General features: G+C 34.7%; 1 protein-coding gene, 2 long non-coding RNA genes and 1 pseudogene across 3 annotated transcripts; 1 reads left to right on the forward strand and 3 right to left on the reverse strand.

Moving 5' to 3' along the window:
- Positions 1–3,768: 3,768 nt before the first annotated feature.
- LOC138137498 (uncharacterized) lies at positions 3,769–4,241 on the forward strand. The gene is made up of 2 exons (XR_011161763.1): positions 3,769–3,942; positions 3,998–4,241. It is a non-coding gene; the product is annotated as an uncharacterized lncRNA (long non-coding RNA).
- On the reverse strand, positions 3,946–5,538 carry LOC138137492 (uncharacterized). Its single transcript, XM_069056912.1, has 3 exons — positions 4,969–5,538; positions 4,243–4,916; positions 3,946–4,171 (listed from the first exon to the last, which is right to left on the reverse strand). Exons 1-3 carry the CDS (start codon positions 5,241–5,243, stop codon positions 3,987–3,989), a joined length of 1,134 nt encoding a protein of 377 aa, XP_068913013.1. The 5' UTR covers positions 5,244–5,538; the 3' UTR covers positions 3,946–3,986.
- An 8,054-nt stretch (positions 5,539–13,592) lies between these two features.
- On the reverse strand, positions 13,593–14,942 carry LOC138140183 (uncharacterized; annotated as a pseudogene).
- Positions 14,943–21,838: 6,896 nt separating this feature from the next.
- On the reverse strand, positions 21,839–23,501 carry LOC138137120 (uncharacterized). The gene is made up of 4 exons (XR_011161561.1): positions 23,406–23,501; positions 22,669–23,352; positions 22,323–22,618; positions 21,839–22,268 (listed from the first exon to the last, which is right to left on the reverse strand). It is a non-coding gene; the product is annotated as an uncharacterized lncRNA (long non-coding RNA).
- Positions 23,502–25,221: the final 1,720 nt, after the last annotated feature.

Raw genomic sequence — 25,221 nt, forward strand, 5'->3', positions numbered from 1 at the left:
AGAACAGTGCTTTTATTTAGCGCATTATGAGTAGCACCCCTTCTTATGCACCACTCTTCTTCTAATTTGGAAAGCATCAAAACTTTGTCTTGCTCTGTCAGTCGAAGCATTTTGACTTTTCAAAAGTTTAAATGTCAGGGTTGATTAAATACTACCTTGATTTAATACAGCGAAAAATAGGTGTACGCGAAAGTTTTGAAAGCAAGTGTACTTCAACGTATCTAAACAAATCAATTTTTAATTTGAAATCCAATATTCATGATTTGTAAGTGCACCCGAGATTATTTCTCAAATGAGAACGGTATAATTAAAATAGTACCGACACTCGGGATCGCACAGTTTGGTGTTTCTTCAATTTCATAAATTAGCGAATGTAGCTGTATGTGTTCTTCCCAGGTTCGATTTTAGAAGAGCATGGTCGTGGACTATTAGAATTATAAGACTTGGCGCCCGATTTTTTAGTTTTGAAACCCATAGCCTTAGGCTAATATTTATTAGACTTCCCACAATTTATTGCAATTGTTAAGAAACATATTCATTTTTACAAATTCATTTTATTTCCATTTTTGCGTCGAACGACTAACTACAAGACTGGTGGAACGGCATTATGTTCGCGCCCATCATACGCGGCGATGGATGTTCTGTTGCGTCTCAACCTCAAGAACACCGTATCTTCGACGCGCAACAAAAAATTGTTACGCGACGATGTTGGGTTACGATGTTCTGTTGCATGTCTGTACGCACCTTAACTCGTTATGGGTACGGTGCCCTCAATTTGTCTCCTCCGAATCGCCCCTATTGAGACAACAGCAGATGAAACAGAGGCCTTCCACCGAGGGCGGTCGAGAAACTATGCGGCCAGGATCCACTGTTGCCAACTCGCGAAAAACAAAAGATGTCACCATTCTCCAGTTTTGGTGCCACGAAAGTTAATTTTGTGTTACGCAAAAAATTTCAATATCAAAACAAGAATTTTCTTTTTATATAAAAAAAATGTACATATACTTACACTTTCTTACAATAATAACAGAACATCAAACTGAACACAAAAAACAACAACAATTAGATATTTTATAAAAAAAGTAAGTATTCAAGGTAATACTAAAAAACTAATCAGTCAATATTCAGTCAGACATTGAATAAAACGTCATCCTCATCATTATCGAGATCTAGTTGGTTTACTAATACTGCATTGTTGTTATTTTGATACATATTTGTGTTTAATTTTGCAAAATGATGCTGATTTAATGGATAGTTGAAACAGGAATAATTTTTATGAATTAAATCTAAACGAATTCTCATCAATGCCGTGATAGTATCTGGTTTCAATTTGTTTCTCTTTTTGGTTTTCATATCGGCTAACAATAAGAAAATTCGTTCCACTTCAGCATTGCCATGTGGCACACATAAAACAGTAAGAGCTAATTATATTACCAAAGACCGGTTTCAGTATAGTAAGCCTTGGTTTACATTCACAAAAGTTGGATGGTAGGTCAGTCATCACTGTACTAGTACAGTTAAGCTGTAGGGTAATATTGCCATAGTGATATGTCAACAACAATCAATAAATGAAGGACAATGTCTAACTTGATTTATTATTAATTCAAACAGACGGAACTAAAAACAATAATAATTATTTAAATAGACGGAGCTATGGCATAGTAAAAATGAACTGCACTTCGTAGCATCGAGTGGTACGTCCATAATGATGAGGGGTTTCTTCGACTGTATAAACAAAGAGATAAATACACTACGAAACTACATTATGAGGACTTACCAGTTCGTGAAAATACGCCAACATCAATTTCATTTACAGTTGTAACTTTATTTAGATCCTGCCATTATTTGAATGTCTATGATTTCAGATAAGTACCTCTTGCCTTTCGATTTTTCTGGTATTAAGCTATTTAAAGCTTGTTCTTCTTCATTTAAGACGTTTTCCGGTAAAACACTATCATATATAATACCACGAGTAGTCCAAATTATGTCAATTATTTTTCAAACTGGTCACGAATTATCAATTGTGCTTGGGAATCAATCCACGAGTGCGTCAGTACGATTGAGATTCCCAAGCACAATTGAATGAGTGAAACCATTTTGAAAAATAATCTACATAATTTGTACTACGAGTTGTATTCGGAGGACTATTCCATGAACCAACTTTGGCAATTTGGCAGCAAATCGGAAGAAGAAATTAACGCAGAAATCGAAGAAAATGTTTCCAACAACACAAAAAGACACGTGAATCCATTTGGGAGCAATTCTCGAAGCTGCATTCATTTGTTAAAAATTATCGCTGGGATCACTAGTGGTATTATCGATACAATTTCCACGAGTGGGAATATTCGGTCCAATTTTTTGAAACCATGGTAACAAATGTGTAAAATTTGTGTTTTTATTGGTCCATTTTTAACAAATGACAGGTGAATGGAATAGTCATTCAAACTCATTTTGCGAAATGTCTGTATAAACGACCAAATGTAACTATGACACCTGAACGTATCATGCAAACGCGATCAACTCAATCTATTTTAAAACGAGTTTTGTGGATCTAATTGTTTTAAATTGTCTTCGGCTTATTCTGAAACCGGTAAACTATTGAACAGACCACGGATGTTATGAATCATAACAACCTTAGATGTCTTAAAATCCTCGCTCTACGAGCTCGGATTTCAAACCGACATCTGCGGTGGCTATGATAGTCATAATATCGCTAGCTATAAATGTAGCCAAAATTCTCAAACATCTAATTTTCTTAGATTTACATTTTCTGTTTCATCAAACGTTGTTTTTATTTTAATTAATTCTTGAACAGTACTCCATCTTTTTCCAAATTAAAAGAATCAGAAAGTGGATTCAAGTCTACTATAGGGGCATCAACATTTAAAGCCGTTTTAGGATTTAAGAAGTCAAAACTCTGGTATAATTTATTTAAAGGAAACCTACTAAGACACTCCTGGAATGCTTTTTGGTAAAATTTTTCTTGCATGGATTTTTCAAAATTGAATATTAAAGACCTAGTTTCATTTCCAATTAATACTGCCTCTAGGGGTTTTAGATATTCTGGATGCAAAATATTAATTTTAATGATTAATTCATCATTAACATAATGGGATTTTACAAAATTTAATGCTACTGACTTTAAATACGAAAGACATTCTTTGTAGAGCAAATGAATTAAAAAAATTTCTTATTGGAAAAAGCGTTGAATTTATTAAAAGTTGGTAATATAAATTTTAAGAAATGCAAATAAGCTTTTTTATACAACTGACATTAAATGTGACGTTTTTAGTGGAAGCTAATTTGATTAAAAATAGCTCTTTATAACTTACCGTGGGAGCAATTCTCGAAGCTGCATTCATTTGTTAAAAATTACCGCTGGGATCACTAGTGGTATTATCGATACAATTTCCACGAGTGGGAATATTCGGTCCAATTTTTTGAAACCATGGTAACAAATGTGTAAAATTTGTGTTTTTATTGGTCCATTTTTAACAAATGACAGGTGAATGGAATAGTCATTCAAACTCATTTTGCGAAATGTCTGTATAAACGACCAAATGTAACTATGACACCTGAACGTATCATGCAAACGCGATCAACTCAATCTATTTTAAAACGAGTTTTGTGGATCTAATTGTTTTAAATTGTCTTCGGCTTATTCTGAAACCGGTAAACTATTGAACAGACCACGGATGTTATGAATCATAACAACCTTAGATGTCTTAAAATCCTCGCTCTACGAGCTCGGTATTTTTAACACTAGTAAAAAAAAATCTTTTATCCAATATTCAATAGTAATATCGTGTTTTACTAGTTAGTTTTAATTAAGTAAACTGGGCTATAACTAGTCTGTTTGTTATAACCCACGTTGCCATTAGCACCGTGGGTTATTAACATCCATAACCCATTGTTTATCTTATAGGATGAAATAAAATTTAGGTACATATTCTGAACACTTTATTAAAGATACATCAAATTTGAAATTATTTTTCAGAATTCTGTGCAAAATAAAAATGAACATTTGAAAGTGAACCGTGAAAGTGAATTCCAGCAATCTCTCTGGACTCAACGCCTTGCGAATCAGAAGCTTCATGTTTTAACGTTACAGAATCACCTGTACTTGTGCTGGCCACCGAATTCTCATTTACAATCCTGGTATATTTTTCACCTTGAAACAAATGTTTTGGTTAGTTTTATGTAATCTTAATTTTAAAATTTAAAATAGAAAATATAGCTAACCTGGCAAATCATTGAAAGAAGATCTATTGATTCCTATAATTGTCTTTGCTATCTTTATTTTACTGTTGTTTGAATCGGCAACATATTCTTCAGCTGTTTTAGAAGATCGCCATCCACCATGTCGTTTAAGATTAATGACATCTGCTCCACCTTCTGCAAGTAACGTAGTGGAGGATCGCCTTAAGCTATGACCTGTGTAGGTTTCAGGGTGCTCTAATTTCAGGTACGATGCGATAACACTGGGAATGCTTGCAATTTTATTAATTCCTACTGGTTGAACGGTACATTTGCCATTTGCATAACGTAGAAAGAGTCTATTATGTTTGATGTTGGCTGGACGAAGAGAAATATACTTCTGATATAAAGCAATGGGATCTGCTGAACAACCTTCTTTAACAATGACGAACCGACGAGGTTTGTCCGTTTTCGTCATCGGTATATCTATGCTTAAATATGTACCAACCTCTGTAACATCATCTACACTCATTTTTACCAACTCGTCGCATCGACACGCTCCAAATATGCCCATTATTAAAACAATCTTCATCATTAGGTACTCGTTGTTATCAGCTTCACCCAAAAACTTATCAATATGTGTAATTTCAAGAACATTTGCTTTTTTTGCTCTATGATTGGAAGATTTTCTCTTCAAAAACGCTTGTAGCTTGGAAAATCTGAAATGTTTTATGGCTTAAAGAAAGCATTGCATCTAACAGGATCACTTACCTCGATATATCCTCTTTTTCCTCAATCTTCAAAGTACTTTTTAGCATAGAGTACTTACACCATAAAGAGGACCCCACACAGGTATCAGAAAGGGTTCGAAAATAAGCCAGAAGAATGTCCTCGTTTGTTCCACGAACTCCTCTTGCTTTTCTCCAGGTAACAAAGTGCGCAAATTGCTTTTCATACTTTTCACGCGACTTTGCCGGTAGTAAATTACCAGCCACTTCTTGAGCCTCTTCTAACACATCTTCTGGCACAAATATTTCCATTTTCATGCCTTGTTTGTTGTTTATAAACAAATAACATCGCAACGGTTGTCATGTTTGACTTAAAATACACACTAGATTCATTAATCATCATAACCGAACACGGGAGCAGATTTTCGTTAATAATGTTATTATCTAAAAATTTTTGGAATATTGGATAAAACGTTGTATGGCATACGTGGGTTATTAAGTATTACCCACTTGAGGTAATAACCTACTCGGGCAAGCCCTCGTAGGTTACAAATACCTCTCGTGGGTAATATCTTAAATAACCCACTTATACCATAAATAACTATTAACACTAGTTATTTTTTATTTATTTATAAATGTTAAAGTGGCTCTATTTGCCGCTTTTTCAATATCTGCGGGAAATCTGTCGTCGATATCGGCATCGTTAACGTCGTTTTCTTTGCATTCCATGTTTACGAATGCAATAATATGGAACTGAAAGTGTTTTACAAAACGTAATGAAAACTTTTTTGACGTTTCTAATAAACAAATGTCAATACAAGACTAGCTACCTGATTTTTGCCGCAGAAATTAAAATAAACATCAAAAATACGACTGCGTTTTTTAATGCAATGCAAACCAGTTGTATAAAAAATAGATGTATGATGGACGTGTTAAAAGTGATTTTATTTTGTTCGTGGGATTGGTCAACTCTCTGCGCTCGTTTCCCAATCTACCCCACTTACAAAATAAAATCTCACTTTTAACACTTACATCATAAATAACTATTATCCACAATCACTATATTATAATAATTCAATTGCTTGACAACCTTTAATGTGGTCTATAAAACTTTAGTGTTTTATAAGTCATAAAACACGCCATAAAACACTCAAAATGAATTTATTTATTTGTTAAGATTTACATTAATATTTACGTTAATAGACAAAACATTGTTATTCTTTTTTGTGTTTTATTGGTGAAGACAAATTAACTTCAACCGTGGCTGGAATTGAACTTTCACAAGAAGTTTCACCGGTTCATTGCAACTTGTTTGACAGTCTCTTTCTGAATCATTTCCCTTGTTTTCAATTTATTTGATAAAGAATTCTCAACGTAGCTTTCTGCGACATTAGACGACTTCCATCCACCGTGACGTTTGATGGCCATAAGATCGTCACCAGCATTAGCCAATAATGTAGCTGAAAAGCGTCTCATGCTATGACCAGTATAGGAACTAGCATCTGGTAATTGCAAAAAGGAAGCCACTGTAGCAGGTATTCTTGACATAGTGTTGATACCCACAGATTGGGTTTTACATTTTCCATCTGTATACCGTAAACAAAATCTGCCCTGGGAAGCAATAGAAGCTGGCGTAGTTGCATATACCTTCTACACATGTCCAGAGCGTTAACAGAAAAACCCTCTTCCATTACTGTGAAACTTCGTGAAACGTAGGTTTTTGTGTCAACAATCGTAATAAACAAATATTTTCCTTATCTTGGACATTTTCAATTTTCAAGTACGTCAACTCATTACATCTACAAACGCCAGCTACACCCATTATAAGTCCCACCTAAGAAGGAAACTCTAAATTTGAGTGCAAACAAACACAAATCACAACTATTACCTTCACCATCAAATATTTTTCATCTGGAGCCTCCTTCAAAAATTGCTATGTGTTCGCTCTCAAGAATTTTGGCCTTCTTAGGTTTGTAGGTGCGAGACTTACTTTTCAAAAAGACGATCAACTTGCTGTATTTTGAGATATCGATATTTCTGTGCACTTTTAATGTCGCCTTCAACATTGAAAATTTTGTCCACATACATGATACCGCAAACTTTTCATTAACATTGTAGAAATATGCTAGGAGTACCTCTTCGTTTATTGCTCCTTTTACACCATTTTTTTCTTTTCAGTTATTGAACTCGACAAATACTTTTTCGTAGGCGTCCTTTGACTTTCACGGCAATAAATTTAAAGTTGCTTTCTGAGCTTCTTCAAGTATTTGTTCAGGAATTAACTCGTTCTCACAAACCTCTTCCATCTTTTCCACTTTTCAAAAATGAATGTTTACAAATGGAGTCGATAAACAATCGAAAATACATAGTAACCGATCCAACACCTCCCGATATTTTTTTAGTTAATGCGAAATTTCAATGATTTTTGAGGTGACAGTCGCTCTCAGAGTGAAATGTCAAATTAATTTTGGATAACATCAGATCAAATTTCGGCGATTCTGATTCTAAATGAGTGTGATTGTGGATAAAACGTTGTATTGCATGCGTGTTTTAGATGCATTTTATTCACTTAAGAAAATTAAACCCTCGAGCAAGCTCTTGCGTTTAAACATTCTTGCGTGAATAAAATGATATCTAAAACACTTATACAATAAATACCGGGTGAACAACAATAACTGTTTCAGTTGGCAATAAAAAATTTTACATGAAATTTTCAAGACTGTGAATTGTACCTATTTCGGTTTGTTTTATTGACCTTATTGATAGTTGGCATACATTTCAAATTTAAACGTCTTGGTTTTTGTAATCGTTTATTAATAAAATGGTTTTCTCTTTGGAATATGACATAAAAGTCACCAAAAGTTACCAGAATTTACTGCCAACTCAAACAGTAATTGTTGCTCACACGGTACATAACAATTATAACCGGATTGCTCATATTTATCATTAAAAATTAATGCAGCAACATCACTTTCTTTTTCTAAATTTGCTAAACGAAATGTTCCACAAAGAACATCCCACATCAGTAAAATACGTTCAACACAATCACAAAGAGCTAACCATCTGGTGGTACTAGGTTTTAAAATTTTTAGTTGCTGAGACTTCATGAATTGCTGAAATTCAAGCAAAGTTTGTTGCCGTTTAGGACTTCTTGAAAAGTATGAAGTTATATTTTGTAACAAATTTTCGACTTTGTCAGGAATATTCTTTGAGGCAGCTGCAACAATGAGATGGATTGTGTGACAAATGCATCCATTAGTTATTAAATTTTTGTTTGAATTAATCAGATAGTGTTTTACACTTTCTTTGGATCCCAGCATGACACTAGCATTGTTTGCACAAAAACAATATTACAAGTGCCTATACAGGTGTCCCAGAACTGGCTCCCCAGAGAAAACAGGCATGTGCCGACAACAAAAGTAAATTTTCTGCTAGCTCAAATTACCGAGTTATAAAGTTTTTAATTTCACCATTCCCGGAAACTCGTCCTCAGGTATTACTAAAAAATCCGATCGGTTGCTAAACAACAACAAAAAATCTATGATATCGCACAAATCAATAAAATGTTTGGGCCACGACCTCCTAGATTAATAAGAGACTTTTGTCTCTTAACGGCCGCGTGAGTTTTTAGTACGAGGCCTTATTTCTGTTTTTGTGAGGGCGACACAATACATTGCATATTTGGTTGCCTACTATTCAATTTAACAATAATCAGTTATGTTACAGTGCAATGTAAAACCAAATAAAAAACGCCGTTTTTGCATATTGAAACAATGTATTGTAAAAAAAAACTAATTAATAGGATGATTATTTTAATTTTAATAATTTTCTCTTTTTGGTATTAATATTGATTTTCTTAATTTTTTGTGCTTCTAAATTACAATAATTTTTTAATACTGCAGGCACTAATTTGGCTACTATAATGTTACATACCAACTTAAAATGATACTCGCATTGAAAAATTGGGTTATTACAAAGGTAAGATACAAATACATTCTTTAAAATGAAGTCGACCTTGTTGGTTGGAAGATTAGGCAGAATTTTTACCATAATTTGAATGGCATATATTATTAAAGCTACAAATTTTTCATTGGGGTAATTTAGTCTTCCACGATCTTGATTGTAAATAAGTTCCAACAAGGCATTTGTTTTTTCAAGAGAGGAGCTTCGTAAGAGGGATAAACATAAATCACAATTCACAGATTCTTGAACCTTCATAATTAAATATCCACATAGAAATGCTGTAGCTGCTGATTCTATATCACGTGAACTGACATCACATCTAAATGTAGTTAAATTTTCTAAATCTTCTACTATTTCGTCATTTAGAATTATGGCAATTTCATGATTATCATTATAGTCGGAATTAACGTCAAGCTTTACATTGCTGGTGTATTCAACTCCATTCATTGCGTTACTATTATTTATAGTTTTTATCAGACCACTTCTTAAAATTTGTCTGAGAGCATATTCAGCTGTTCTGCAATCTGTTAAATCATTACAACCACCACGAAGTCTGACGTTTGCAAATAATGATTCCACCGGATCCGAACTAAAACTTCTTGTTAAAACGTAGAAAAAATCAAGATCGCCAATTAAATATTTAATACATAAACTTGTGCTTCTTGCAGTAAAAATTAATGCTTCAGCTGTTTCTTTGCTTAATCCCTTAATTCCGAGATTTTCTGAACTGGACTGTATATCATTAATATATTGGATAAATTCTCCATTTAACCATGATAGTCGAGCATCGTTAATGTTGTTATAGGGAGCAGTATTAGCATCTCTCTGATGAATATGTTGGGTTTTATTGCTAACGTCGTGCAGCTGGAAAAATTTATAGATAGTTTCCATATATTTCACAGTTGCAGTGCAATCCTTAAAATGAGCCAACTCTTCGCCACCATGGTCAGCAAGGTATACTAATGATGCAGTAACCCGTGGTGAAAATATTTGCACTGCTAAATATACTTTCATCTTTTCAAAATTGGATGGATAGAGATGTTTTCTGGTTAAATATCTGACAGGCTTTGTTATTAGACCTTCTTAAATATCTGAGAGTTCTTTTAAATAATTTGCGGAAATTTGTTCATCAGACGAAGCCATGTCATGATCTAAAAACAAATTCCGTGCGTTTTTGACTAGGTGGCAATAGTCAAAACTCAAAAAAAACTTAAGTCCGGGATTGTATGGATGCGGGACTACATTTTCCAGTGTGCCATTTCCAAAATGCTTAAACAGTGCAACGTGGGATTTGTGATTATCCCCTACAATTCTAATGACAAAAAACCCGCACTCACTAAGCATCTTCAACACTTCCAACGTTAGTTTATATAAATCCTTCCCAGTCAATTGCCTATGAAAAAAGTAGCTTGCGGGTATTATGTATTTTGTTGACAATCCATATATTACAAAACAAAGAAGCTGATTAGCGATAACTGGCTTAGCTCCAATTTTATCCTGGGACTGATTTATTGTTTCTAAACCGAATATACGGTCCTCTGCTTTCGAATAAGATATGCTTTCTCTGACAGCCATATCGTCAACCACCAAAGAACAAACTTTTTCAGAAGCTCTCAAGGTTTTAATTTCACACATTAGTCTGTGTTTGATTAAGTTATCATTTCCTGTACCAAAGTATTTACTTAATGTTGATTTGCAGGGTAGTTTGAAAAGCAGATTTCTTGGAAACTCGTATCCTTTTGGGGAAGAATATCTCCACGCAATGCACTGGCGAATGGTTAATTCTGACCATCTTGGAACCTTCTTGCTATAATTCTTAATTTGGTCCAAAATAAATATGGCTCGGGGATTCATATTAGCGGCATCAGTTTTAATTGTTTGCATACATTTCCAGTCTGAATTATTTTTGTCTTTTTCCGCTCTTACTCTTACTTGTTCTTTGAGTCTGTTGTAGCGAATCTGCAACCGCTTCAATTTCTGTGCCAAACACAATTTTGTATAAAACAAGTCTTTTATAGTGTTAGACTTGATTGTCGTTTGAGTACCGATTTCACAAGAACATCCAAAGTTTTCCAAAATATTAGTTGCTATGTTCATATCATCATTTGAAGACTAAAATTGTATTAACATAAAATTTGGTTTTCTTATGATGATAAATATACCTTAAATATAGAAGGTATCGCTCCTGTAACTAACATTCGCCGCTTCGTGGTCGAACGAAAATCATTAGGCTTAAAGTGCTCACTACATACGAGTGAATATTCCTTTAAATTGGGAATATCTAAACATATATCAGTGCAACAATGTTAATACCTATACTTACTTGTATATGAAGATAATTACACCTTACCAGTATAATTAATCAATGTTTGTTTCCATTTTAAATTCAAACTCAAATTTGCGGGAAAGCCATGATACGAAATGTTGTTCCAATTATGTGAATTGAATTATTTACACAACATTTCCTTATTTCAGACATATTTTAGCAGTTTACGAGAAAAATATTTGTCAATGAAACACGCAGAATGAAACAGTGACAATTAAAGTGTTGGTGACATTATTTTGTCATTCGTGTCATCAATCCTTTTTAACACCCGTCTCCTGTGATGTTTAAATTACTACCGCGAATTTTCAAAAATTTACAAAACGGATCAATAGAGGGAGTTAGTATAGAAAAAGCTAGAAAAAACAGACATTTCATGAACTCACGCAGCCGTATAAGAGACAAAAGTCTCTTTCTAATCTAGGAAGCCGTGGTTTGGGCAACTGGAATTTTGATGTTTTCCGATATAAAAATTCGTTGACGTTTATCTGACATCAACATCAAGACTGGACAATTGCAAAAGATAATAACTTCGAAATAAAACAATAAAAATGACGATTCTAAAAAGAACCATTTATTTAAGTAGGTAATAATGTTAAAGCAGATGTTTGAAATGACCACCATTCATTTGTATGTACAATTGTGCTCTACGTAACAAACTTCTTGTAGTAGCGTTAGTTATCATTTCTTCAGTAACTGAAACAAAAGCCTCCTGAATTCGAACTCTCAGATCAGCTTCTGAATTTATGGGCCGCCGATAAATGATTCAGATCTGGAGACCTGGCAGGCCAATGATGCGGTCCTCCTCGACCGATCCAGCGCTGTGGATATTGGTTATCCAAAATTTCCCGAACGTTTCTGCTAAAATGTGGAGGAGCACCATCATGTTGGAACCAGTCATTTATGCGATAATCTTGCGGGGAATTCAAACAGTCCAATCTAGAGCAGGTGATTCGGAATTTTAACAAATGGAAGGATCCACCACACTTATACTTGCCAAATGATCGCCCAATATCCCAGTCCACAAATTAACAGAAAACCTATGTTGAAAACCTCTGGGAAATAATTCTCTTGGATTTTCGTCTGCCCAGATATGAAGGTTGTGATAATTGGAATAACCTTACCGGCAAAATAGCGACTCATCAGAAAACAGAATCCGTGACAAGAAGTGTGGAGCATCGTTTTGGTTTATTAACCATAGACAAAACTCTCGGCTAATTGGATAATCCTCTGGCAGAAGATGTTGTACTCGTGTATAGTGGTACGGATGCCTCCTATTATCAGCTAGAACTCTCTGCACCGAACTCTTGGATAAACCCATTTCACGAGAAACTGTTCGAATACTCCGGGTGCCGTCTTCCTCAAAGACATTCAATACGGCTTCCTCGTGTTCGACAGTCCTTACATTTCTTGAAGCACCCCCAACTTCTTCTTTGAACTGGCTGCATCTGACCCGTTTCTCGACCCCGAGCGATTAATTTCGGGATTGTTTTATGATCCGGATGATTTTGTCTTTGTGGAAATTGTTCACGGTACAACCTTACTGCTTCACGTGCATTGTTCCCACATCGCGCAAAAGTAAGAATCATATCTACGTACTCAGAGGAAGAATACATGTTAAATGATACACTTGAATTAAATATCGCAGCGAAATTGTATAACAAATGTCAAACTGACGTAAACAATCATTCTAATAAATGTAGTGGACCAAATCTAATGGACAGAATTATAGAGGTTTACGGATAAAAAGGAAACCTAGGCAACGCAAAATTGCGATATCGAGTGTTCAAATGAAATCCTGGGCTGGGAAGGCGTTGGAAACCGTCAATTGTTGTGCTTTTTTAAAGTGTAGATTGACAGTTATAATTCAGTAATTAGAGCATGTTGACAGCTAACCTAAAATGTATAAACAAAAAAATATTTCTGTTTTTGTTCGTTCTTTGCAATGTTGTTCACTAAAAATAGAGTAACAAACGATTCCAATTCTCGAAGCAAATATCGAAGGACATCCTTTGCTGAAAACAAACATGTTCAATTATGTTCCGATTAAACAGAGCTGATGTTCCAATTAGGGCATTTTCAAGCACAGTGTCTGGGATTTTATTAAAGTTGTTTATCTCAATGCATATGATGGTACCCATGAAACGAAACTTGGAAATGCCAAAACTGTACCTACACGTGCACAGCGTTTCCTTTCCAGTGGTTCACCATGTAAATTGTCGCGTTTTAAAATTGGATAGTAACCCACGATGTCAGAAATTATAAACATCAAGTACGCGTCTGGAGATTATTTCAGCAAGATTTTACTAATTTTGGGAAGTGGAGAACTTTTTGGTAAATTAATTACCTGGAAAAATGTTTAGATCTAAATAAAGCACAACTTGACATAAATATGAGTTTTTATTGCAGACGTTCACAATAAATGCTGAAAATGTGCACCCTCTTGTTGTAAGCATAGCGTAGCCCGCCTTCTAACTCCATTTCTGATGACATGCTCAAGAACCACTGGATCTTCATTTATTTGATCAATTTTCATCCGTATTCTGTTGTGAAGTTCTGCCAGATCATTTATGGGGGTGTTATAAATGGAATTTTTCAGAAATGGCCACAAAAAAAAAATCGCAGGGTGTGAGATCACAAGATCTGGGACGCCAGTTATTGAGTGTGTTTCGACTAATAAGCCTGTCAGCGTAGAAATTGGATAAGAAGTTTATTGTAGCGCCAGTTGTATGCGCTGTTGCGCCATCTTGTTGAAAATACCCATAAATTAGTTCATCATCATGAAGTTCATTTAAAAACGGTGTTAAAATTTCAGCACGATATCTTTCTCCATTGATATTGCCTGCAAATATGTTTGAGATAATAAACATGAGTAACAAATGATTACAGTAATTTACCTTGGAAAAAATATGGGCCAATAATCCTACGTTGGCTAATAGCAGCCCAAACTCCAATTTTTTGGGGGTAATGTGGAGCTTCAGTAAAAAAATGTGGATTTTGTGAACTCCACATTCTCATGTTTTGTGAGTTTACGTAGCCTGACAAATGAAAATATGCTTCATCTGTAAAGAATGTTTTTTCTAAAACATCATCAGCTATTGTGTTTAAAAACCATTGACAATAGTTTAGTCTTTGGGGCAAGTCATTTATATGTAACTCTTGGACAACGGTGAGCCGATATGGAAATAAATGCAGATCTTCTTTTAAAATTTTTTGACAAGTTCCAACAGAAAGATCAACCTGTTGTGACAAATGCCGAATTGAAGTTGTAGGTGAATCTTCCATTATTTGTTGAACATTCCCAATTACTTCCTGAGTACGTTTCTTTACTTGGCCACTTCCTTCTTTTCGTCCAATAGTACCACTTTCTCGAAAATTATTTAAACAAAGATGGAGAGTTTGTCGAAATTGCTCATACACAATTGCAACAATCGGAAATCGTTCCTGGAACTCCTCAAAACATGCACTGACAGAATATTCCCAGTTGCCATTAACTTTTGTTCCGTTTCGAAAATAGGCTTCCACCATGAAAACTTTATGTTCTCGTAACAAAACCATTGTAAACACACCTTGGCTGGGTTTTAAAAAAACCGAAAATCAAACTATTGAAATTCTCGAAAGCACTGGGAGACCACAAAAGACGAAGTTCGAAAAACCACAAACGTAGATCAATGACATAAACAAATGTCATTCATGTCAAACGGCGGGAAATTCAGACTACACTGTTACAAACGGTTTGATTTTTCCAACGCCTACTCAGCCCAGGATTTCATTCGAACACTCGATAGTATATTATGTACCATTTGAACACACGATAGAGGTTTACGGATAAAAAGGAAACCCAGGCAACGCAAAATTGCGATTATTCCACCTTAATGATGCTAAACTCTGATTGGTCAACTTTAGAATGTCTTTTCTCGGTTATTATTTGAGATTGGACTTTTTTCCTTCAAAATACACGTGAATATATTCATCCTAAGGCTCCCTTTTTTCTCTGGGGAGCCAGTTGCGAAAAAGCTCGATAACTTGTTTGTTATTAAAGATATCAACTTTTACTTTTTTCTAGATGATAGCTACGCTTCAACTGCACATTCGGAAAATATTGCGGTATATATACAGTGCGCGTCAATATTATAAAAACACTAAAGTTATGTTTTTTTAAACGGAACCTACCCAGTTTGATTTAATTTTTGAATTCTATGCTAAATTATGAATCAAATTTATACAGGTCGTTTTCACTTATCTGCCATCGTTTTTGATCAGTGGCGCTTTTTTTACCAGAATTTCGAATTGCAGGGGTCCTTTCGAAAATTAGTACCTTCCAAATCGTTGCACACAAATTAAAATGATTGACGCTGTTTGATTTCTGTATGTTTGCCGCATCTGCTGAGTGTTTACTCAACAACCTGCTCAGTCGCATATGCCTACTGCGATTTTTTAAACATAACGAACTAAAAATGTCAAAAACTCACTTTTTTCGTGGGCCTTTAAAACGCTCGTTTCACTCGCGTTTTAAAATGGCCCACTCGTGCCAAAAGAGGCCCAATTTACACACAAACTCGTCAAATAAACTACTATTATTTCAAATTGAACTTAACAATGGTAATAATAATAACAAGATGTAATTTTGATTTTATAAAATATAAAATATTTCCTCTAATTTCTCATTATTTGAATCTTGTGTTGTTTCAAGGATTGACGCTGCATTACCCCGTTGTACTGCAATAGTTATTCTTTGGATCAAATAAGAAGTTGCTCTTAATTCATTTGTAATTTTGTGTATTTTTTCACCAATCTCATTAATTTTTTTTGTTGCGTCATCACCCCAAGGACCCATAGTCTCAATAGCGATAGGTACAAAATAGTAATAATTATTATTAGTCTCCATAGTTAGGTATTTTGATTTCTTTAAATTTCTTTAAATTTTCTGGTAGACGAGCAGCTCCTGCTTTTTTTGAGGATAATCGAATCGTCTTGACTTGACTTGTGTAAAACATAATGTTAACACGAATAAAAATTATTATTATTATTATTATTATTATAAGATTGAGCCAGTATTGGTGCATGTTACATCCCATAAAAGAGGTTTGCCGCATAACCAAGGAATTAAAGTTATACAGTCTGGTCTTTTGTTATCTTCTCTATAGTATCCATTTGGTTCTCGAATCGAAGGAATTTCGGCAGATGTTAGAGCTCGTGTAACAAGGTCGTTGATCATTTCATGACGTGTTCTTAACCAGAAGGTGTTAGAAAGAAATTACAAAAGGATTTATAATAGGTAATTTTTTTTTACTCTACAGCTTTTGTATTAAGGTTTTGTTGGAAAATAATTAGGGGAGCCAATATTCGAGGATTTTTACTGTTACACGTAAAGTGCCTATGTACCGAGTGATCATTTTAAAAATAAGTCGAGTTTGCTTTGGAGCCTATGCTATAGCATGGGTTGCCATAGGTAACACGCCGACTCGATTTATTAATTGATCGCACCGTACCAAAATCCATTCTACACCCGGTATAAAACAAGACCAATTAATAGACAAAGGAAAACTGCTGATCCAGGACAATTTTTTAAATACACCCGTATGACAGTGCCAGTTTTTGAACACCTGTTGAGCTTAGTATCACAAAAAATATCACGAGGGAAAAGATCAGATGGCATTTGTGCCCAACAACGACTAGCTATTAAAGTTCGTTTTTTATTTATAGTCGGATGGATGAATTAATAAGCAGAGCAACTGTTATATTGCTATCTCTTTTCAACATAATGTAAAACAAGCTATTGGATTCCTGTACGTATTTTATTAAGTCCGTCCCACTATGCATCTCGCTTTGGCACGTGCGATTAGAGTAAGACTGAATTGTACGTTTATTCCATTAGCGACGTCAAATTTTTAGGTTAGGTCGTAACTACATTTGTGGTAATTTTTTTTTATACTCAGGTGTTGAACACCGTAGATTTTCAGTATTTTGCAAACCATTCAGTAAGCTTCGAAAGGTGTTCCGTGAAAAGGGACAGCAAGTCTTGTGAGGCAACGAGCTCATTAGAGAGGCCGCGCATTGATGCAATTTCTGGAAACAATCTTGACCGCCATCCTCATTAATTTTTCTTATCCACAACTGCAGTTTTCTCCTAAACGCCTCAATTTTCTCCAATAGTTTCAAGATGTGCATGGTATTGCCTTGCATAGACCATTTCAAGGCATTCAGTCAGTCAAATATATCGCACAAATGGCTAGTTTCAACAAAAAGTCTGCTTCGGCAAAGTATCTGGAATTTTCATGATTTGAATTGTTTATTGCGAATATAAGTTAAGTTTCCGGAGAAGAGAAAATAGGAGCGCCTCGCGGCGCCCCTGATTACTCTCCACGGCGCCCAGTTTGGGAACCCCTGATATAACACAGACAAAAAATTTTTACTAGAATAAAAGTTTTATTTTGTCCAGTTCTTTACACAGGAGAAGTTTGTTACCTTATACCCCAAACACCCTGTATATTTAGGTTTGGTCATCGCGCCGTTTTTTGCGATCACTTCATTTAGGGCACCGCTTATAGTTAAATCCATAAGGTAAGTCGATTAAACTATTAACATTTTAGGTTATATTATGGTATTGACATTAATTTATTGTTTAGGAATATTTTCTGTAATAATATCAAAAGAGTGAGAATAAATTGAAAATAATTCGAGATTTTCGAAAACTTGTTGCCAGGCTATTGCCATTTGGCAACAAGTTTGAGAAAGAATCTGGAAAATTATTTTCAATTTATTCTCACTCTCGAGGGGTATTCGGAGGATTATTTTTTCATGAGTACAAAATAAAAAATACAAAAAAAATATCTTTTATTATAACGCTTACCAATCTTACATTAATTTGGCGGTTTTATTCCACATTGTTTTAATAACGGCCTCTTTATAATCTTCTCCGTTGCACCGTTTCATATTAAAACCCCAGTCTTTCAAGATGTTGGCCAATGTTGGGACTGAGGTGTTTTCTTCCAGTTTGTAACTTCTTGCTTCTCATACAGAATTATCACTAATTAATGTATTTTTACTATTATTCTCTTTAATTTGAGGACTAATTGCATCTACGGATACCGCACTGAATCGTTTTTCGTTAATTTTCAACAATTGATGACACTTACTGTGAAATTGAAAAATACGTTGTCACTAAACAAAAATTAAAACAAAATACAAACTATAATTATTCTCACTTGGATAATGTACTTAGATTATCCTCACTATAATAATGATACATCTGGACAGATTTGAACATGTGATCAAAAATGCTGATGAACTATTGGAAGTTATAAACATAACAAAATAATTAATCAGCAAAACTATTATTATACATATTTATGGTGCAATTAGTGCAGTTGCTAAACGAAATAACTGGAGCAACTTGAGTTGGTACTGATACTACAGACCTTGTAACATTTATAATTTCTGAACGATGAACTTCAGATACGGAAGCTACAGGATGGGTCAGGGTATTTGCAATTATTTTCTGGCCATGGAGGGAGTTCTCTAGGTAACCTTCGGCTACAGCTGAGCGTTTCCACCCCCCGTGCCGTTTTAGTGATAGCAAGTCACCCCCAAGGTTGGCAAGAAGTGTAGCTAAACTTCTCCGGAAGCAATGTCCAATCTCAGATATTCTGCTATTTTCGACGGCATTTTGCCAAATGTGTTTATATCTATTGGCGAATTTATGCATTGACCACGGCCGTAAGTGAGGAAAAAACGTTTATTTGCATTATTTGGCCTTAATTCCCTATATTTTACGAGTAATTGCAATCCATCCAGCTTCTGTAAGTTGGAAGTTTGTTCAATTAGTGTGACTATTCAATTCACCTGTTATTTTTCAAATATTAACCAATAAAAGAGCAGATATGTACTTTCGTAGCCTAGCAACAGAAAATTCCAGCGAATATTCCACTCGTGAAAATATAACTGACTATTCCACTAGTGGTCGAGGTGAATATTTTAAACAAACCTTGATTATTATTTTTATTCAAAGAAATTATTACTTTCTTACAAAGTTAACTGAACAATGAAATCATGTGTAACGCAGATTTGCCAACTAGCTTTGAAAATTTTTATTTTAATCATTGATTTGGTTCATTGAATAGTCTGTTGAATACAACTCGTAGTCAAAGATAGTAGAATATTTTTCCGATGGTATCACTTATGGTCATTACGCTTTTGAACACCATTCGTGCTACGCACTCATGGTGTTCATAAAGCGAATGACCATTCGTGATACCACCACAAAAATATTCGACAATCTTTGACTACTCGTGGTATTATAATTGACTATTCAATTCACCTGTTATTTTTCAAATATTAACCAATAAAAGAGCAGACATGTACTTTCGTAGCCTAGCAACAGAAAATTCCAGCGAATATTCCACTCGTGAAAATATAACTGACTATTCCACTAGTGGTCGAGGTGAATATTTTAAACAAACCTTGATTATTATTTTTATTCAAAGAAATTATTACTTTCTTACGAAGTTAACTGAACAATGAAATCATGTGTAACGCAGATTTGCGAACTAGCTTTGAAAATTTTTATTTTAATCATTGATTTGGTTCATTGAATAGTCTGTTGAATACAACTCGTAGTCAAAGATAGTAGAATATTTTTCCGATGGTATCACTTATGGTCATTACGCTTTTGAACACCATTCGTGCTACGCACTCATGGTGTTCATAAAGCGAATGACCATTCGTGATACCACCACAAAAATACTCGACAATCTTTGACTACTCGTGGTATTATAACTGATTATTTGTAATAATTTTCACAATTCGGTCCAATCCTGTAGGTACAATATCTTATTGAAGAATGGAGCCGTCTAAAGTAAGCGTTAATTATCGCGTAAGTTGCACGAATTGTTGTGTTGTGGGATGTCATAATAACTACTCCAACACGGACAAAAGTGTTAAGTTTTATAGCTTTCCTTCTAAACCACATGAACTAGAACGTCGAAGACAATGGATATACGCTATTAAAAGGAGTAAGTATGCATAATAAGTGCATTCAAATAAGTAAGGAAGGTTTGAGGTTACTTTTAACAGGTCAGACGATTGTCGTGAAGGTTGGGAACCCAAACCGCATTCTAGAATTTGCAGTCAACATTTCGTCGGCAATGAGAAATCAAATCATCCCCACAATCCAGCATTTCTTCCTACAATATTTCCTGAGGTTAGTGCAATTTGATTTAGGTACTTTTAGTATTTGTTTTAACAAATTTTTTGGTATGTCAGGTATATAAGAAAAAAAATATTAATTCTGATGGCAAAGTTACAAGGTTTGACAGACATATCAAAAGAAATAATGTAAAGAACTTTCCTTTACCATCAACATCCACTAAATACCCAGTTGTTGAAATACCTGAAATTGACTGTAATGATGATGCAGTTAATCATCAAGAAGTAAAACATTTCTGCACTGAAGTTAACTTGGGTAGTGTCGACAGCAGTTTTTTATTTGAGTGTCAATATTACGATCACAATGAAGTTGCAACATCATGTAATATAGTAAGTAACAGAATAAAAAAATATGAAGAAAAAAGCGTAGGTCCAAATGCTGGGGAAGATATATGTAAAGGGTTCCATGGTTTATCATCAGTAGAAACAGATGAACAGCTGAGCAGTTTAACGGGTGTTACTTTCACAGTATTTACGCATATTTTGGGGCTATTAAACATTGTCTTACAGGGAAATGAAAAAATTAACCAGAGTGATAAGTTATTACTATATTTAATGAAAATGAAGCTGGGTATTTCCTACTCTGCATTGGGGGTGTTATTTGGTGTCCATAGATCTACTGTTCAACGGATATTCAACTTAACATTGGAAGAACTATCACAGAAAATGCAAAAGTATGTTTTTTGGCCTGACAGACGAACTGTCTCACACAGTATGCCAGAATCGTTTAAGATAAATTACCCCAAATGTCGGGTCATCATTGACTGTTCGGAAATACGAATTCAGCAACCAGGATCTGTTGACAATCGCATTTTTACATATTCTCATTATAAAGGAACTTTCACTGCGAAGTTTTTGATTGGCATTGCCCCTTGCGGATTTGTGTCATTTATTTCTAAACGTTATGGTGGTCGTTTAAGTGACGGTTTTATAACTAACAATTGTGGAATATTAACGCTTTTGGAAAAAGACGATGTATGTTTAGCCGACAAAGGTTTCCCAGGAGTTAAATGTGAAGATGCTATAATTGTTATGCCGCCGTTTGTCCATGATGGACGACTAACTGAGGAGGAAGTGGAAAAAACTTACAGTGTTGCAAGTATAAGAATACATGTTGAAAGAGCGATTCAGCGAGTAAAAATACATGGTATTATAAATAATTTTACCAATGATATGTTACCTATCATTGATGATGTACTTTTTATGTGTTGTGTTCTTGCTAATCTTCAAACACCAATAATTAAAAATGTGAATATACATTAACACATACATTAATGTCAAAGAAGTGTAACATTAATTTTCTCAACCAGTGCCATCATGTATCTAAATCAATTTTTTTTGTTTTTTTTTTGTTTGTTGCCTTTCCCCTTTTACCCCTACGGGCCTATCGGGTACCTTGCGGTCGGCTCATTTTTTCTCCCTTGAGGGTGCGGCGGGGCTCCGGGGTACTTTCCCCGGCCACCCACGTCCACCCTTTCTATCTAAATCAATTATTACAAAATAAAACAATTAATAAAAAAGCTCTACCGGAACAAATTTCATTTATTTATTTTTTTCATTTTTTCACATATATTTAGTACTTATCATTTTTGAAAAAAGACATAAGAGAGCTTTGTTTCAAGTTTTTTAAAAAATTCAGAACCCTTTCCAATTTTGATAATTCTAAATGATTTATCTACAGAGCAATACCACATGAAACTGCAAGTTTTCAAACCTAAAATAAATAAATTCATTTGTACTTGGGCATAGTACATATGTCTCTTTCTCAAAATATAATCGCCATTTGTTTGTTTCTTTATGTACTGTGGGCATTTTTTTTTCAAGTATCTCTGCTACTGACATTGAACGGCCTATAAAACAAAAAATATTACAGTGGTATTTATTAAGAAAAACAGCATTCTTACCAAGATGCGGACATTTTATTTCTAATAAAGTTTCTGGTGTGCCATCAGTATTAATAATTACACCATCGGGTGAAGCAGCCAGCCAAGGCCTGGACTGATCTACGACAAGTCCCACCTGAAAAACTTTCACTTTGTGAACAACTTCAAATACAGTTCTGGCTTCTGCTTCAAATTTGAGTCCATGTTTGGTAGCTGGGTTTTCAAAAGGACGAGGATTTATAAAATTGTTAATTTTGTTACACCATTCCTGTTCACTCCTTTCTTTATTTTGCCCATATGTAAATAGGGCGTAGCACCTAAAGATATTGTTTAAAATATAATATGTCTACATTATTACTGACATCACCTAGAAGCTGTAATTCTGAACTTCCGTTCCTCCTTCCACAAAGTTTTATTTTTTCCCGTTTTCAAACACAGGTCACGTCCATCACATATGAAAACTTTTTTAAAGGTTTGCTCGCAACAATCAGAGGGAAATGTCAACTCAGGTTCCAAAAGTTCTGTATTAGATTTTTGTAATTCAAATATTTGGTTTATCAGGTCTTCAAGTTTTATATTGTGATCACTAAAAACAAAACAAAAAAGCAGCACAAACGAAAAAAAAATTGCAAATACTTGACATCTTATATAAAATTGCTGGACCTTGATATAATGTGGTCATAAATATTATTAATGTATACAACCTGTCATCAGAAACATTCTCATTTTCCACCGAGTGTTCCTGCGCCAAAATAATTTGGAGCGCTTAGTTGGGGATGCTCTGCCTTGGTGGTAATTCCAGTGCCTGGTAAACGTTCTTCCTTGTGACAGGTGGATACATATCAGCAATTCTTTTGCCTTTCTTATATTTTGCACTACTTGCCTTTTTTGTCGATGCAACAGCCCCTTTCCATGCATTTTCATGGCTTGTTTTACTCTGTGCAGAGTCATTATTGACAAATAAAACAAGGGCACTAATATGCTTGCATCCACCTGTCACACCGGCAATACAATTACATGTAGCTTTTACTACATTCCTCTCTCCATTTATCTACAAAGATAGATCTTATTTTTTGACGTTATGCTGTTCGACAGACGACTTACTTCAATCTCTACCGAATAAGGAGGCGCACTAACACTTGTCTGCCTTACAACACTACCCTGGAGAAAAGAAGAATCACCAACTTTTCTTTCAATTACGTTAAGAACATGACCTGCAGCTACAAAGCTTCACCCTTTTTTTCGGATGCTGCTGACCGATGATCAAAATTGATACATTCGTATCCAAAACGTATTTTTATTTCCATTGTTCACCGTGATAACAAATCCACAAAACCAAGGCGGTCTATAGTTACAGGCCAGGACACTGGCTACGTTGCCACATTCCCTGGTAGGCCATTCCATGACCTACGATGTTCCTAAAATGTTGAAACTAATTCGACATTTAAAATAAATTTTGACAAGTCCTTGGTCAAATTCGTCAAACTGAATTAAAAGCGCATTTTAAGTGTTGCGTACCAAATTGCATCTCAAATTACATAGGTACCTACCTGTATTTAAGTTTCCATCAAATGAGGAAACGAAGGCAATTTGGAAAGAGATTAAAAATCGAAGAGTGAAGAATTCGCAAAAGTAGCCATGCTTGTGCTAAGCATTTTAGGGGAACAGATATCAATGGAGACAAAATGAACTTCTACTACGAAGAAATTAGGTACATTTTGGGAAGAAATGATCAAAATTAGTAATGAAATGACGACACAATCACTGAAGAAAATCTTTTGGCTTTAAAAAAGAATATTGAAATGAGACTGGGAAGCAAGTTACAAGAAATGGGGTGCGATTTAGGCAATGGGGAGAACAAAATTGTTATATTTAAGTTGGAAATGCCCACCTCGCGTTAGTTTTTAACCAAACAATTTCAATTTCAATAGCCCGGAACACAGCAGAACATCTGAAATATTATCAGTAATGAGCACCGTTATTCTTATGTCTCCAAGGTGGTTTTAAACTATGTATTACAATGCGATAACGCATTTTTGAACTGTCGTAAAATTATTACACTCATATTTAACAAATGTAAATCCAATGACAGGTTTAGTGGATTTTGAATTTTTTCACCAAATGTTGGTGAAGCAATGTTGCCAGACTGTGGTAAGCCATTCCATAGCACACTGTCTTTGGTCAGTGTCATGGCCTGGTAAATGAAGATCGCCTTGACAAAACACAAAAATTTCTTATAATTTACCAAAAATTGCGCCTGTCAACTGACTCGATTATAGACGGATTATATGCGAATAGTTTAATGGTCGTTGCTAGGGGGCGCTGTATTTAAAATATGCGCGTTGCCTATTGAAACTGCTTGGTTATAAACTAACGCGAGGTGGGCATTTCCAATTTAAATATAACAACTTTGTTCTCCCATTGTCTAAATCCCACCCCATTTCTTGTAACTTGCTTCCCAGTTTCATTTCAATATTTGATTTTAAAGCCAAAAGATTTTTCCCAGTGATTGCGTCATTACTAATTTAGATTATTTATTCCCAAAATGTAGGTAATTTCTTCGTAATTATAAGTTATTCGCACCTCTTTTGGCACAAGTCGCTTCATTTTGTCCCCATTAAAATCTGTTCCCCTAAAATGTTTAGCACAAGCATGGCCACTTTTGCGAATTCTTCACTCTTCGATTTTTAAAATCTCTTTCCAAATTGGCTTTTTGTAGAAGAAGACGCATAATTTGAGTTGCAATTTGGTACGCAACATTTAAATGACATTTTTAATTCAATTTGATGAATTTGACCAAGGTTGAGTTGAGTTGAGGTTTAGGTACCACTCAATATAAGGTATACTTAAGTAACACTTCTGTTACGGTGCAGTTCACCTTGGCTAATAAGTTGAAATGAAGCAAACACGAGTACTGAAA

The sequence above is a fragment of the Tenebrio molitor genome, chromosome 1 (genome assembly GCF_963966145.1).
Source record: "Tenebrio molitor chromosome 1, icTenMoli1.1, whole genome shotgun sequence".
NCBI classification, from domain to species: Eukaryota; Metazoa; Arthropoda; class Insecta; order Coleoptera; family Tenebrionidae; genus Tenebrio; species Tenebrio molitor.